Source organism: Triturus cristatus, chromosome 1_1, assembly GCF_964204655.1.
Source record: "Triturus cristatus chromosome 1_1, aTriCri1.1, whole genome shotgun sequence".
Lineage (NCBI taxonomy): Eukaryota > Metazoa > Chordata > Amphibia > Caudata > Salamandridae > Triturus > Triturus cristatus.
In genome coordinates, this window is record NC_140579.1 from 19638659 (window position 1) to 19654474 (window position 15816).

Genomic DNA, 15816 nt, shown 5'->3' on the forward strand with positions numbered 1-15816 from the left:
CCTATGCCAGTGGTGTGGGCACAGGTGCATGAGCCATGTGCTCCTATAGTACCCAGGGCCATTCCTGGGCACTGTAAGTGCAGTGATGACATTAAGAGTATATGGTGCTGGGAGGTTGTCATTACGAACTCCACAGCACCATAATGGCTACACTGAAGACTGACAAGTTTGATATCAAAATCCTCAGCACATTAAACCCACACTGATGCCAGTGTGGGATTTAATGTAAAATGCACTACAGAGGGCATCTTAGAGATGCCCCCTGAAACCTAACCTACAATACACGTCTTGTCTGAGAGGCTGCCTAGGCTGCCGCACAGCAGACATGTTGGTGGACCCCTGGGTGGAGAGCCCCCCGCTCTCCTAGGCCTGCAACAATGCGCATCCTGGGCAAGGTGCTAGGTCTCCTCCCCCAGGATGGGCAGGGGGAAGCTTCAAAGGCATACTGCCTTTGTGAGTTCTCCAGACCACTTGCTGTACTCAGCAACTGGCCCCCACCGGTTCTGACCCCCACTCTGGCAGGAAGACTGGCGGGAAACCCTACGTGAGGAAAGGAGGTGTGCCAGCCTGTGCCAACTCCACCCCTCAGGTGGGAGAGGCGATGTGAAGCACAACTCCGGTCCCCGGCCATCTTGAGGATGGGGAGCCCTGCCCAATCAGAGAGAGGCTCCTGCCCCCCTCCCACAGGAGAGGAGCAGGATAGGGGGGTGTACTCACCCCAGGACAGGGACCTACTGGTCCCTGCCCTTCCCCTACCTGTAGCGCCCCTAAATTTGGTATTTAGGGGCATCCTGAACCTTCCTTCCTCAGATCCAGATTTCGAAACAAGAAAAGACCAAGAAGACGACCTGCCGAGCGGCTGCTAACAAGAGGACGACACAAACTGACTTGGCCCCAGCCCTACAGGTTGGTTGATCCTTGAACCTGCTCCTGCTAAATCCCAGCGCCTCCTGCAGACAGCAACCTCAAGGAACCCGGAGGACCTGCCTGCCTTGACCCTCTTCTAGACTGGGACTCCCACGAGCAGTGGCTCTGCTCAAAAAGCAACACCCCTGGTGCCAGCCGCCCCACACAGGTTATTTTTTATTTAAATAGTAAAATCAAGCCCCGGTGGGTGGCGGTCCCCGGGGCTGCGGGGGGGGGGCATGAGCCTCCCGCAAATATGTAAATAGAGCCCCAGGGGTGGCAGTCCCAGGGGCGGCCTTTGAGCCCCCCATCCATTTCAATTTGTAGCCTCGGGAGGTGGTGGTCCCCAGGGCTGGGGGGCCCTCTGGGCCCCCCATTACTATAATATATTGCCCTCAGGACTTGGCACCCCCCGGGGGCCAATTAGAAACGAAGCGCGGAAGCCCGCGCTTCGTTTATTTTTTTCAGCAGCGGGATGCGCGGATCCTAAGCGCATCCTGCAATTTAGAAAAAAAAATAAAAAGATTTTGGGGCCTTGGGGGTTCTTATGGGACCCCCAGAGCAGGCCTAGGGGGTCAGGGTGTTTCTACCCTGCCCCCTTTGCGTGTTTTTTCACTGCTTTCTTGTGCTGCGGTTCTACTGAGGCACAAGATGGCTGCCAACACTTCCTGGTTTGAAGTGTTGACAGCCAATTAGCATAAAGCTTGTGTTCGGGAGAATCTGCGTCCCTAAATATACATGGGTTTTTACCTTTGAATTTCTCAGCAACTACTGAACGGATTTACATGATTTAACAAAAAGGCACGAGTCTGAACCAAGGACTACCTCTTTGCCAAATTTGGTGTTATTCTGTTCAGCAATTAGGGCTGTAGCTGCGACTAAAGGTTCCTATGGGAAATTGCATGGGGAAAACATGTTTTGGGACCCCCCTTTCTCGGCCCCCGCTTGACGAATCACCGTGAAACTTTTAGAATAGGAGTGGACCGGAGCTGGTCAAAAGTTTTGAAAATTTAACGAAGATTCGTCAATCGGCACCAAAGTTATTGGGAATAGAATGTTGAGGATTTCCAATGGAAAATAGGTCCTAACTATAACTACCTACTGGCGACTGCCAGTAGGAGATACATATATATATATTTTTTTATTATTATCTGCTTCTTATGGTTACCCCCACTTTTTGCTGATGTCTCACTGTTTTTGGACTAGTCTGACTGGGATCCTGCTATTCAGGACCCCAGTTTATCTGCTTTCTCCCTTAAATTGCTACGTATGTACTTTAGGTGCACTCCAGATTGGATACTGCGGTACCCTGATCAGTCCCTAGTATATGATACACCATGTGCCCAGGGCATAGGCACTCCAGAGGCCTCCCATGGGCTGAAGCATGTATTATGCCACCCATGAGAGGCCATTCAAATTGATATGTACTTGCACCACTTACTTAAGATATAGGTTCACTATATCCATCTAAATCACTACACTTAAAAACCTATCAGTCACCCCTATTGCAGGCCTTATCAATCCTGAAGACAGGGTGCTGGGTTTTACGTGAGAGTGTGCCCCTGCATGAGCAGAGCCCCTCTGCAGCCATCGGAGCCCATTCTCCAGGGTTGTCTGTGATGCAGCCAGACATGTATGTTTAAGTGCATTATAACCTTGTAGTAAATGCTAACTTTAAAACGGCTGCTTAGAAACATGTGTTTGGTGTCAAACACCTTGGAATCATACATCCACACCAGTAACTGGTGTGGGAGGTATAATTCCATCCTTCCAAAGGGACATATGTGGGTCACCGGTCTACCCAGTACCAGCTTTCTCGACCTGGGCAGCACAAATGGACGCTGCCAGCCACAGGCACGATTCTGCTCTCCTGCTGCTGAGCCAAGCTCAAGCAGAGGAAGGCAGGACAGTAGGCATCCTGTCACAGGGAGGTGTGACCACCTCCCAGACAGGATTTAGTGTATTGGAGCTGGCTGGGTGCACTCTGAGAGTGCCAGAAAGTCTGCACTAGGGGCACAATTGGACACATTGGACAAAGGATGCCAATTGTCCAAGGGCCAAGGAATCTACTCCAGCCACCACTGCCCCTAAGGAAACTGTTGCCCCTGGCTCAGTTTCAAGTGGTGGTGTACAGAACAAGAGTAGGGTTAACTTTGGGATCCGAGATGGATTCTTGCCTAGTCAGAATTCCAACTCAGGCTGTTTTGGTCTGTGATGGAGGCATGGATATTGCCTCCTCCTTATTTGTCAGTCCCAGTAACCTGGGCAAGTACAGACAACAGACTTTTATTAATGGTAAGGAGGCCATGGCATTTAGGGACACAGGTGCAAGTGTCACAATAGTGACAAAAGATCTTGTGGGCCCTGAACAGATCATACTTGGTGAGATGTACCAAGTGACCAATGCAAGCAATGTCAGGACCGGCAAATCCTTGGCAGTTGTGAATTTCACCTGGGGTGGGGAAACTGGCCCCAAGAAAGTTGTCAGTAGCTCAGACCTCCCTGTAGAATGCTTGTTGGGCAATGATTTGGAGACTTCAGCTTGGGCTGAAATGGAACTCAGGACACATGTAGAAATGTTGGGCATCCCTGCAGATGTGTTTTCCATGACTAGGTCACAGGTAAAAATGTCTTCCACTGACCAGGCCCTGGATCCCGAAAAGATGGACCAGGTGCCTTACAAGAGAAGGAGCAGAAGGGGTAAGGCAGTGTCTTCCTCCCTGCCTCAGAGTGAGGATCAGTCTCTTGAGGGAGATGATCTCAGACCCTGTGAAGGAACTGTCTCAGAGGAACTTGAACCTGACCAGGTTGAGTTCTTGGGGACAGGGGGCCCTTCCAGGGCAGACCTGAGCCAGGAGCAGCTGGGCTGCCCCTCTTGAACCCCTCAGACAGCAAGCTGCTGCTGAGGCTGCTGGGAGTGCCAGTGGGTCCCACAGGATCTACTGGGATGATGGACTTCTGTATTCAGAGGGTAGAGACCCCAAGCCTGTTGCTACCAGGAGGTTGGTTAAACCTCTGAAGTTAAGAGGCTTCCTATTAACATTGGCAGATGAAATCCCATTAGCAGGACAATTAGGCCAAAGTAAGACCTGGGACAGGCTTGTCCCTCATTTTCACTCGCCTCATATGTCAGAAGACACAAAGGAGTTTTGTCGCTCCTGTATCACTTGCCAAGCCAGTGGTGAGGCAGGTGGTCCTATAAAGGCCCACCCTGTTACCACTACCTATGGTTGGGGTCTCCTTTGAGAGGGTCGAGATTGACATTGTTGGTCCCATGGATCCTCCAACTGCATCTGGGCACAGATTTATACCAGTGGTGGTGGACCATGCCACTAGGTATCCAGAGGCAATACCCCTTAGGACTACCACAGCGAGATCTCCTGGGAATCTTTTCCAGAGTGGGTTTCCCTAAGGAGGTAGTATCAGACAGAGATGCAAACTTTATGTCTGGTTATCGGACTGCTACGTGGAAGTAGTGTGGAGTGAATTACAAATTCACCACACCCCATCACCCACAATGCAATGGGTTAGTTGAGAGATTCAACAAAACCATGATAAAAGGGCATGATAAAAGGTCTCCCTGACAAGCTTAGGCATAGATGGGATATCCTTTTGCCGTGCCTTCTCTTTGCCTACAGAGATGTTCCTCAAAAGGGGGTTGGTTACAGCCCTTTTGAACTTCTGTTTGGACATCCAGTTAGGGGTCCCTTATGTTTGGTTAAGGAGGGATGGGAGTTACCTCTCAAACCACCTAAACAGGACATAGTGGACTATGTACTTGGTCGCCACTCCCGGGTGGCTGAGTACATGAAGAAGGCATCCAAAAACCTTGAGGCTAGCCAAGAATTGCAAAAGGCCTGGCATGACCAAAAGGCTGTTTTGACTGTATCAGCCAGGACAGAAGGTATGGGTAATGGAGCCGAGGAATGCACATGTGCGGGCTCCCGCGCATGCGCAGTTCCCAGAAGAAAAAGCGCTGGAGGAGGATGGAAGCCCGGGGACGCCGCCAATAAGGTAATGTTATTTAAAAATTGCTTTATTAATGTATTTAATACTGCGGGCTGGAGGCAGGCGGCCAACTTTCCTCATGCCCGAGTGTACGGAGATTTGCCCTGTTTCTCCACCTATTATCGCGGAAGGGCAAATCTCTGCACATTCCGTGGGCGGAACGGAGTTGTGCGCCCATCCTTAGTAGGCACATGCAGGAGTTAAAGCAGTGTCCGTGATGGAGCGAAGGGACTGAAGGTGGGCCAGAAGAACAGAGTGCTGGCAGGCCCTTTCTTCTGAGTGCCCTGGCTGGGAGCCCAACGGGTAGAACTGGCAGTTGTTGGTCACTGATGAGCCGTGGTTTGTGTAACTCTCCCGGTAATGTCAATCTGAGACCCCATGTCAGCCTGTCACTGCACTAGACCAAATATTCATATGCCGCCCTCTGTGCTATCCATGAGCCATGCGTAGCTGGGTAATGCTACACCACCTCACCCACATTCTTCCAGCAGAGCACGCCATGGTCATGTGAGGCTATCATACCAGTCACCCTCCCTTATGCACAACGTCAAAGTCCTGCCCAACGATACCAGCCAAGCCCATGCTGTGATGTCATAGCGCATGCTCTGAAACCCCACGCGTGCGCACAATTGTGCTGTATAAATATTTACAGTAAGTCTGCGTTGCAGGACTTTCAAAGTCAGTATGTGCACTCCAGTACAGTCAGCAGCGACACAGGGACATGCGTACAGCGCCACTAGCAATAGAAGTGGAAGCCGTGCATAGAGAGCATACCGCCTAATGCCAGGCACGATTGTAACCCAGTATATCTGCATTTTGAGAAGACATGAAGTTACTTTGCTGCACAGGGAACCTCCAAGTAGATTGCGCAATGGAAGTACTATGCAGCTTAAGCCATAACCTCTCACTCGTGTGCCATCCTGCTGCTGGGGGATCAGGAAATATACCGATTTAGGCAAGCAAGAACACTTGACACATGTCCTGTGTCATCTATGTGTGGATTCCGGGACACGTAGAAGAAGCAGGGTGTAGGTACAGGTTATCTTCAGACGAAGCACATGCCCCAGTTGATGGCTACTAAGCGCTACTACTAGAGGGCACATCTGGGCCTTTGACGCCTTGTCAAGATCTAAACACAAGTTTTAGCAGAACACTGCTAGATCGAGTTACCACATGATAGAACAGGCAATATTAAATCCGCCCAATAAGGTGTGGAGCAATGGGGCCCGTGCCAGCGGAAATAGCTATGCTCAGGAAAGTGTCCCAATGAATACGGATACACTATCCATACACTTACAAAAGTACTTGCACTCGCAGCGCTTAAAAGAATATGCATCCGTAAACTCTCTCCTGTGTTAAACATTCAAAATGATACTGGGACTTCATGAGGAGATGCTCTTCAGAGCTGTAGCACTAGTCTTCCACAGGCCTCCCTTGTGAAGTGTTTCTTAGATACATATGGTTCATACCGACTGCTGAGACATGGTTAGATAAGTCCTTGTCTGCCTCAGATTCCTCCAAATTAAATTCAGGTTTGATCTGCCCGACATTTCATTTTTTGTTGTTCTCTGTAGGAATGTCTGATTTATGACTGGGTATCCTGGTGCTCCATAAGGTAATCATTTACTAGGCTTTAAAAGTTAATACAATCTAATATGCAATGAAAAATGTGTTGAAAAATGCTTTGATTTGGCCTTTGTCTCCAAACTTTCTTGGAGGGAGAACACCCCCAAACTCCCCCTAGTAGTGGTTGCTCACTTGCCTTGCTCGCTACACACCATATGGGGGATGGTCTCACTTTTACTTTGTTCTCTCTGATTCACTACTCGGGTCTATTTTTAGTGCTCTCAATAAGAATGTCTATGGGTACATATGCCTGGGTGGGTAGCCTGGCGCACTTTAATGTCTATGGGTACATATGCCTGGGTGGGTAGCCTGGCGCTCTTTAATGTCTATGGGTACATATGCCTGGGTGGGTAAGCTGCTGCTCTTTAATGTCTATGGGTACATATGACTGGGTGGGTAACCTGCTGCTCTTTAATGTCTATGGGTGCCTATGCCTGGGTGGGTAGTCTGCTGCTCTTTAATGTCTATGGGTACATATCACTGGGTGGGTAACCTGCTGCTCTTTAATGTCTATGGGTGCCTATGCCTGGGTGGTTAACCTGCTGCTCTTTAATGTCTATAGGTACACATTCCTGGGAAGCCTGGTGCTCTTGAATGTCTATGGGTACATATGACTGGGTGGGTAGCCTGGTGCTCTTTAATGTCTATGGGTACATATGCCTGGGTAGCCTGGTGCTCTTTAATGTCTATGGGTACATATGCCTGGGTAGCCTGGTGCTCTTTAATGTCTACGGGTACATATGACTGGGTGGGTAGCCTGGTGCTCTTTAATGTCTATGGGTACATATGCCTGGGTGGATAGCCTGGTGCTCTTTAATGTCTATGGGTCATATGACTGGGTGGGTAACCTGGTGCTCTTTAATGTCTATGGGTACATATGACTGGGTGGGTAACCTGGTGCTCTTTAATGCCTATGGGTACATATGCCTGGGTGGGTAACCTGGTGCTCTTTAATGTCTATGGGTACATATGACTGGGTGGGTAGCCTGCTGCTCTTTAATGTCTATGGGTACATATGACTGGGTGGGTAACCTGCTGCTCTTTAAGGTCTATGGGTACACATTCCTGGGTAGCCTGGTGCTCTTGAATGTCTATGGGTACACATTCCTGGGTAGCCTGCTGCTCTTTAATGTCTATGGGTACATATGCCTGGGTGGGTCGCCTGGTGCTCTTTAATGTCTATGGGTACATATGACTGGGTGGGTCGCCTGCTGCTCTTTAATGTCTATGGTACATATACCTGGGTGGGTAGCCTGGTGCTCTTTAATGTCTATGGGTACATATGCCTGGGTGGGTAGCCTGGTGCTCTTGAATGTCTATGGGTACATATGACTGGGTGGGTCGCCTGCTGCTCTTTAATGTCTATGGTACATATACCTGGGTGGGTAGCCTGGTGCTCTTTAATGTCTACGGGTACATATGCCTGGGTGGGTCGCCTGGTGCTCTTGAATGTCTCTGGGTACATATGACTGGGTGGGTAACCTGGTGCTCTTTCAGGTCATCATCTACTGTTTACTGTGCTTTGAAAGTTGATACAATTGAATATGTAATGAAAAATGTGCTGTAAAATTCACAATTTTGGTCTGTTTTCTTCCAAAATTTAATTGGGGGGGAAGAACCCCCCCAAACTCCCCCTAGCAGTAGTCGGGCTCGCTCACTGTGCTCGCTCACTACGTGCCGGACGGGGCCTGGTCTGGCAAAATTTGCCAGGGCAGCTTTCAGCTCCCAGTCAGACCCTGGACAATACGGAGGGGGGCAGGCAAGGACGCAGTTGAAGGATCTCACAGGCACGGGAGGGTGAGTAGGAGGGGCTGGGGACAAGCATGCCAATATCAAAGGGTGGTCTGAAGCTGGGGAAAACAGACTGACAACAGAAACTGACCGAGAGGGGCTGGGGCAAACAGAGGAACAAGAGAAACTGATCGAGAGGGACTGGGGCAAGCAGAGGGACAACTAAGGATCAGCAGAAGGCGAGATGGACAGGGAGGGGGAAGTAGTAGGCGAGAGAGACAGCTGGAAAACATGCACTCTCGTAGAGCGCTTAAAGTGAAAAAAAGAGAAAAAAAATAGTGCTTGAAATACATGCGCAGTGGAAGACCAAAGTAAATCGTCTATGCTTAAGGGACAAACACACAAAGAGGAAGGAAGCCTATGGAAGCTAACCAATATGAAACAAGCAAGCAAAGTGACAATGAAACCAACCAATGGCAAGCAATGGGTAGCCTCGGAGCCCCCTGTAAGATGACATTTCTTGCAAGAGACATTGCATGCTCGGTCTTAGACAAGACCGAAAACACCAGGTTTGTGGCGAGTGAGAAAGCTTTTGAGACTGAGGTGTGAGATTGCCAAAGCTAGGGAGCCCAACTTCTTAATCTTTTGCAGGTACATGTTTTTACCCGATTAATTCTTTTAATTTTCAATTTTGATAATGTGGTCTTATTTTTCACTGTTGAGTTATTATGCATTCATCCAATCACAACAAACAAAACCTTTGTGTAACCACAATGGGCAAATGCAAAATTACTAGTCTAGTGTCATTTACAAAGTGAGAAAACTAAATAAAATCCAAAAAAGGAGTAAAACCAAGAAAAAGGGGGCAAAGAACGTGGGGATAACAAATGAACATGGAACACAAGCAGACCGATAAAGCGATAGAATGAAGTATAAAGAAAGCAGTGAGACAAGCATGGTGGTGGCTGTTCCCTTGCCCTCACCTGTGGGCGCAGACACAGGTACTCGTCAGACAGCTCCTGAAGCAAGTCAGGACAGAGCTCCACGTGATGGGGTCTTTCCACGTATGTTCCATTCGCCTGACCTCCAGTGCCATCATGCTCCAAATTAGTGTTTGGCGAGGTGGGCGTGCTCCCCACTGAGCCTCGGCTCACCCTCACTGGAATCTTGGAGTGAGGTGGTGAAGTGACTGGATGGTACTCAATGCCACGTATCGTCTCAGCTGCCTCGTTCAACCCTCGTGGCGAGTGAGGCGAGCGAGGCTCCTCAAAAGGGTCTCCCTCCAAATCTAAGGCAGTGTCCAGGGACATATTGGATACAGACATGGTTTCACCCAAGCTGCCAGCTCTCAATGAGCGGACAGAGCCGCCATAGCTACCGCCACCCCCACCCATGGAGGAAGTGCGAGATGGTCGCTGGAGATCCATTGGCATGCTGCGCGACTTGTCCCGGGACAGCAGAAATAGGGTATCAGGGCGGAGCCGGCGCAGTTGTCGTGGCACATGGCAGACAGACTCGTACTCTGAGTCGGGCACACGGAAGGCACTACAGCTAAAGCAGGTTTTGCTCCGGCAGCCACCTTCTTGGCAACAGCTGCTGTTTCGTTCAGACCAGCTCTCATACTCTGAGAGGGCCATATCCTCATTGAGTAACATATTGTACTGAACATGCGGCAGCCCGACAATATCCACAGTGATGTCTTGGCCTTGGTAGGCTGGCCTGCCCAGCAGTTCATGGTGGCGGGAATAATAGTGGCGCACAGCTTGGCTCAGCTTGTCCTTCTCTGTCAAAAGTCTCTGAAGTCTCTCTAGGGAAAGGGCTTCCACTCGTGCGATGACCGTGTCGAAGCGGTAGATTCGCTCTAGCACATGGATGCACTTGCTGCATAAGAACTCACCCCGCCCATCACGGGTCACCGTCTGGCCCAGTACATGTGATAGCACCACTTGCAAGCTGGCTCGCCCGCCTTGGCCAAAGATCCAGCGCCTCTGGTTGCCCTGAAGTCGAACAGCGCATATACGGCAAACATCGTTCATGAGTTCTCCCCTGGATTCCATTGTTGGGGGCGGGACTGAAAAGAGAAAAATGAAGAGATTAGGTGCAAGACAAAAAGTAATATCAGCATGTGAACAGTTCTAGAAGGAAGAAGAGTGTTGTGGGGATCACAAAACCGTGAGTGGGACTATGAAAGCACAGTGGCATTAGCAAAGGACAAAACCGGAAAAGAAGAGAACAAAAGGTAGCATAAAGAGAATAAAGAGGCAGGAGAGAAGCATGGAGAACAATGAAAACCAGACTTGATCAACAAACCACTGGGAAGAACAAGTGCAAATAAGAGAGCATAACAAAAGCACAGGAGAGGATAACAAGACCACAGAAGTGCCTAACAAGAGCACAAGGTTGGATACCTAGACCACAGGAGAGACGTAACGAAAGCAATACAAAGGCATAAAATAATGCATAGACTTTACTAGAGAACATGAAGGGCGTAATGAGTACACAGGGTCTCACTGGAGCAAGGGGTATTATGAGAGTGCAGACATTTTATGAACAGGGCACTGGCAGGGTATAACTGTACTATAAACGAATCCGAATAGCATAACAAGAACACAAGAGGGAGAAACATTTGCATACAATGCGTACAGCATTATGAAGGTCAGTGACAGAATCTCTTTAAGCCCATTAAATCACTCAACAAGTTATTTTCTTCTAAGCAGTACAGGGATGTCTTAATATGCTTCACCACAGCATCTCAACAAGCATTGGCATAGCCAATAGGTCTCGCTTTTGGGACCTTATAAGTATTTAGTTATGCAGCACAATATCCTTGGTGCAACAACATTAACTGTTGCATGGTTAAACACTTATAAGGTCCCAAAGGCGAGACCTATTGGCTATGCCAATGCTTGTTAGGTTTAGGATGTTCTTTCATTAAGTGCTTCTCGAACATTGAGTGAATTTACAGGTGTGGTACATATGGAATTTAAACCTTTCTTATTGTTCGTGTATACGAGTCATACGACCTGCCATGATCTTTGCGAGACCTATCCATACCATACCATACTATACCACACTATGACGAGGGTTCCTGTGTTTGACGGGCTGGCTCAATGCTTCTGCTTTCCCCTTGGTTCCCCCATGTTTGCATGCAACAACCGCTGCAACAGAGAACAATAACGCCGCAGGGTTGACTACATTTTACACCCAATGGCAAATTATGTGGCACATTCTGTAGCAGTAATATTGTCTAGTCTTTCATTTGAACACATTAACACTGCCTCGGCAAACATTTCACCTCATTAGTACATGTTTAACACCTTGATACAGCAATAAGCTGCTATAAGGTGACCAGTTAACCTTTGCAAATGGCGATTCTTTATAGAAAAATATATATATTTGTAACTTTAGTTGTATTTGGGTTAGAAACAATGTTGTGTTGAAATCTGCACATAATGCAGCAGATGATGGATTAATCGGCAAGTGCTTTTTAAGCGCCATTTTTGGGCAGGAAACGTGCGCCCATCTGTCCAGTGGCCCTGTGCAGGGCTCGTATTGTGAGCTTTGTGGCCTTTCAAATGGAATCTAGTGATGTTCTAGTGTGTATATAACCAGTATTGCTTAATTTGATGTTTCTTATATGTATTATTTTGTAGGGGGTGTGTTAACAAACTTGTAAGTTTGTATGTAAGGATTGAGATTCGGAGAGAGGATGTGGTCTCTCTCACGGCTGGAGATGCCGACTTTGGACCTGGGAAACCAAGCCTCGGGGTCGACTCCACATCCTGTGATCCTGGGCCTATCCCCCAAAAAAACTGAATGTGTCGTGTGTAACGTAACTGGTGCTCATGTAAAGCGCTCCAATCAATACCTTCGGGTCAAGTACGCGCCATATAAATCTGGAACAAAAAAAAAAATTTGAGTTTGCACTGTTTACTCGTGTACAAAATTGCACATGTGCAGTTTTAGTGGCTTCTTTTGTGACTCACCCAATTTTTGGTAATTAGTTGAGCCAGGCCTTGATTGACAGTAAAGAGGCGCTATGTGGAAGAGGCGCGTGGCGTCGAGCTTTGCCTGACACTGGCGGCGTAGTGCTCCCCTCAAAGCACCGACGTGCCACTGACAACCTATTTGTTTAATACTCCATTTCGGAAAGCCTGGTCTTCCGGGCGCACAGGTGGGAGGGAGCGGGCAGAAAGCGACGGGGGCGGATAATCAAGATCTCTCCGGCGCACTAGAAATGGCATGGAAGTAATTGCTTCTGAAAAGAGCATCAGGAATATGGCCCGAGTGATTCAATTTATACGAGTGCTGAGAGGTTACGAAGGTTGCTCTAAAGACGCCACATCCTTGTCACTGAAACAAGACAAGCCCGACGGAGCGTGGCGCGCGCGCTTGGTGGGGACGGGGGGAGCGCATTCCAGGCAGGGGAGCATACCCTTTGAAGTATGATGCCGAGGGCGCCAGTGGGCTGAAGCGCTTCCCCAAACGGATTGCATGGCGGCACGATGCACGTGATTGTGCGCGTGCTCGCCATGCAATCCACTTTTGGAAGCACTTTGAAATGCCCCTTCACTAGAGTCTCGCATAGCGATTGCGTAAATGCAATAGCTAAGCGAGACCTAAAAATCATTCCATTTCCAATGACGCCAAGTTGTAACCCATTGCCGGTTATAAAATATTATGAAGTACTTCGCTACCAAACTCATACTTCATGAACTCCACTACCACCAGATTTAGTCCACAAATTCTTTGAGTCAATTCAAAAAGTAGTGGCTCACTGGTTAGCATTGCCCACCGCCAAAACCACAAATGGATCTGAACTGCCCATTACCGACTTGTTCCATACTCAAATGGGAACCTCCACTGGAGTAACCAGATTGTTCATGGTCTATTGGCTCGCATTACCCACGCATGGAAAGCAATGGCCATGATTGTTCCGCAGACTGTTTCAGTGATGGCTCCTAAATCTCTGATCCACTGCCCCACAGCCCTCATTCTAAAGTTTACTTCATGATCAACTTTCAATACTGTTTTTGTACAATCATAACTACCAATACACCCAATCTCTTAACTATCTTCCACTCTACAGTCAATTCATGAGCTGCCTGGAAACAAGCCGCGTCCTCCTAACTGCTCTGCCGCTCTATCAACCGTTCCCGATAGATTTTGACACCTCGAATATAGCTCTATCCTATTCAATTTGCTGCTTCCACTCCACATGAACCAACACAAAACAACATTGAACATGCCATTCTCTGAAATAACTGAATTATCCAGCCATGGTGCTTCTATTATTGCCTTCACCAAACTCTACTTTGGAGAGTCTCCATGATATGGGAAGTGGTGGCCCAGGTAGGCTCCGTCTTCACTCTTGTTTTGTATTCTCTTCTCCTCAATTCCCTACCTTTGCCCTTAAGAACTCTGAACACTAATCGGTTTCTAAAGTCTGCCTGTATGCCAACCCATCATCTTGGATGCATGTCACTCCATCAATTTCCTTTAAAAAAAAGAATGATTATCTGTTGCTGCAAAAGAGCCAAGACTGACACCAGCCCAAATGACATTCTCTTAAAAGGATATGTGCCCAATCATATTACAAGAGATGTTGGAGGTTGAGAGATTTTATTCACCAGAGTTTGGTATGAAGAGGATAAGAATGTCGTGGGACTGTGATGTTGGGCAGGGGATGGCTGTTTGCCCATATATTGGCAGTAAATCATGGTGGTTGACGCATCCTTAGTGACCCATTGCCCTTGATTCCAAGTACTACTGGGACCAGCCATTGAGAGCTTTGGATTTCTTCCATGTCATTCTGATGTGACTTGCACTCAGTCAGTCAGTAGTTCTTTATTCAGTTGTTAAAAACACCATATAAAGATATACACAATTCATTATTAAAAAGACAATTAAACCAACATCATAAGAACTCTGTTAAAAAGAGAAATACATATTCACAAAGGAGGTGCATAAGTTCATGATAATCACAATTTACACCTGACCTCTAGTTGCTCTTAATCTCCGTGCAACTTTAATAAAATTCAATATGCAACACAAAGTCATTGGATCAGCCGCCTGTTGTAAAAAAAGTAGTGCAGGTTTAAGTGGAGTCAGTTTCGCCCTTTTTAGGATATCAATTAAGAATCTCCGCCTCCACCTCCTTTCTTAGTGACATGGGGAAGCTGCTAACTTAAAGGATGATCTACTTAGCAGATGTCTTGAACACTGGCTTATGGCAAACTTTTTTTTTTTTTTTTTTTTTTTTTTTAAAGAGAAACCCAACCTCAGGATATCTTTGTCAACTGGGTCCAACCAATTCATTCATTAATCTCTTTACTTGCAAAAAAATATATTAGGGATGATTGGGATCTGAAATACCCTTTGGTCAACCACATCCCAAAAAACAATACCCATCTTTCACTACGTATATTATACCGTATATCATGTCCTTTGAATTTTAAATCAGCATCAAATTCTCCAACCACCTCTTTTGGCTTCGTAACATACACTAGTGGCTTTATTCTAATTTCCCTGGCCCAAATGTCTCTCTGCTGCCCGGTTATCATGTAATGGGATCTAGATTCCGCCATCATACTTACATATGTTCCATTTACTGCTACACCACAATACAGTCTTCTCACATCCACAGAATTACCTGCACAGTTTTCACCTTATACACTTCTCGTCGGATTCCTGGTTTACAACCTCAAATTCTCCCAACCTTAGTGTACTTACACTTTTCCTGCTTTGCAACCTCCTTTGCAAAATACCTTTTTTCGTTGCACTACTGTAATTTCACAGGAAACACTAAATAAACCTACTCTATGCCACTGCACTCGGTGCCGCTCTACTCCGCGCCAATGCACTCTACACCAATCTACTCTATGCCAATCTACTCTACACCACTGCACTCTACGCCACTATACATTACTCTAACACTACACCATTTTACTCGTCACTGCAGTCTACTCTGCACCACTGTGCCCTGCACCACTGTACTCTCCGCCACTTTTTTCTGCACTGCCACACTATTCTGCACCACTCTACTGCACTCTATGTCAATGCACTGTATGCCACTACGCACTGCATTGCTCCACTCTACACCAATCCACTTTATGCCACTATCTACACTGCACTCTACACCACTGCACTCTACTCTGAAACAATCTATTCTACGCCACTCTATTTCACTCTGCACCACTATTCTAAACCACCTCAGTCTACACCACTGCACTCTGCACCAATGCACTCTACACCACTTTACTCAAAACCACTGCACTCTACACCACCATACTCTACAAAACTCTAGTCTATGCCCCTGTACTCTACACCATTGCACTCTGTTACTTTACTCGGCACCAATCCATGCCACTGCACTCTGAACCAGTACACTCTACGCAACTCTACACCACTTCACTCCACTTTGCAACACTGCACTCTCCGCCACTGAACTCTACTCTGCGCAACTCCACCCTGCGCCAAAGCACTCTACAACACTACACTCTAATCTACTGTGCACCACTCTACTCTATGCCAGTGCATTTTACC

The 15816-nt window shown here is 47.6% G+C and overlaps 1 protein-coding gene across 11 annotated transcripts in view; it reads right to left on the reverse strand.

Annotated features, from left to right (window-relative positions):
- LOC146869170 (uncharacterized) overlaps nt 1-15816 on the reverse strand; it is a 166788-nt gene that overhangs the window by 40409 nt on the left and 110563 nt on the right. For 10 of the 11 annotated variants that reach the window (XR_014977630.1, XM_085640929.1, XM_085640907.1 and 7 more), the window contains exon 2: nt 9255-10342. Coding sequence is in view for 10 of the 11 variants with exons in the window: in XM_085640902.1 (XP_085497028.1) it covers nt 9255-10342 (1088 nt within the window). In the remaining variant the exon portion in view is untranslated. Of the gene's footprint in view, nt 1-9254; nt 10343-11330; nt 11430-15816 lie in introns of all 11 variants that reach the window. The other variant, XM_085640908.1, reaches the window with a different exon arrangement.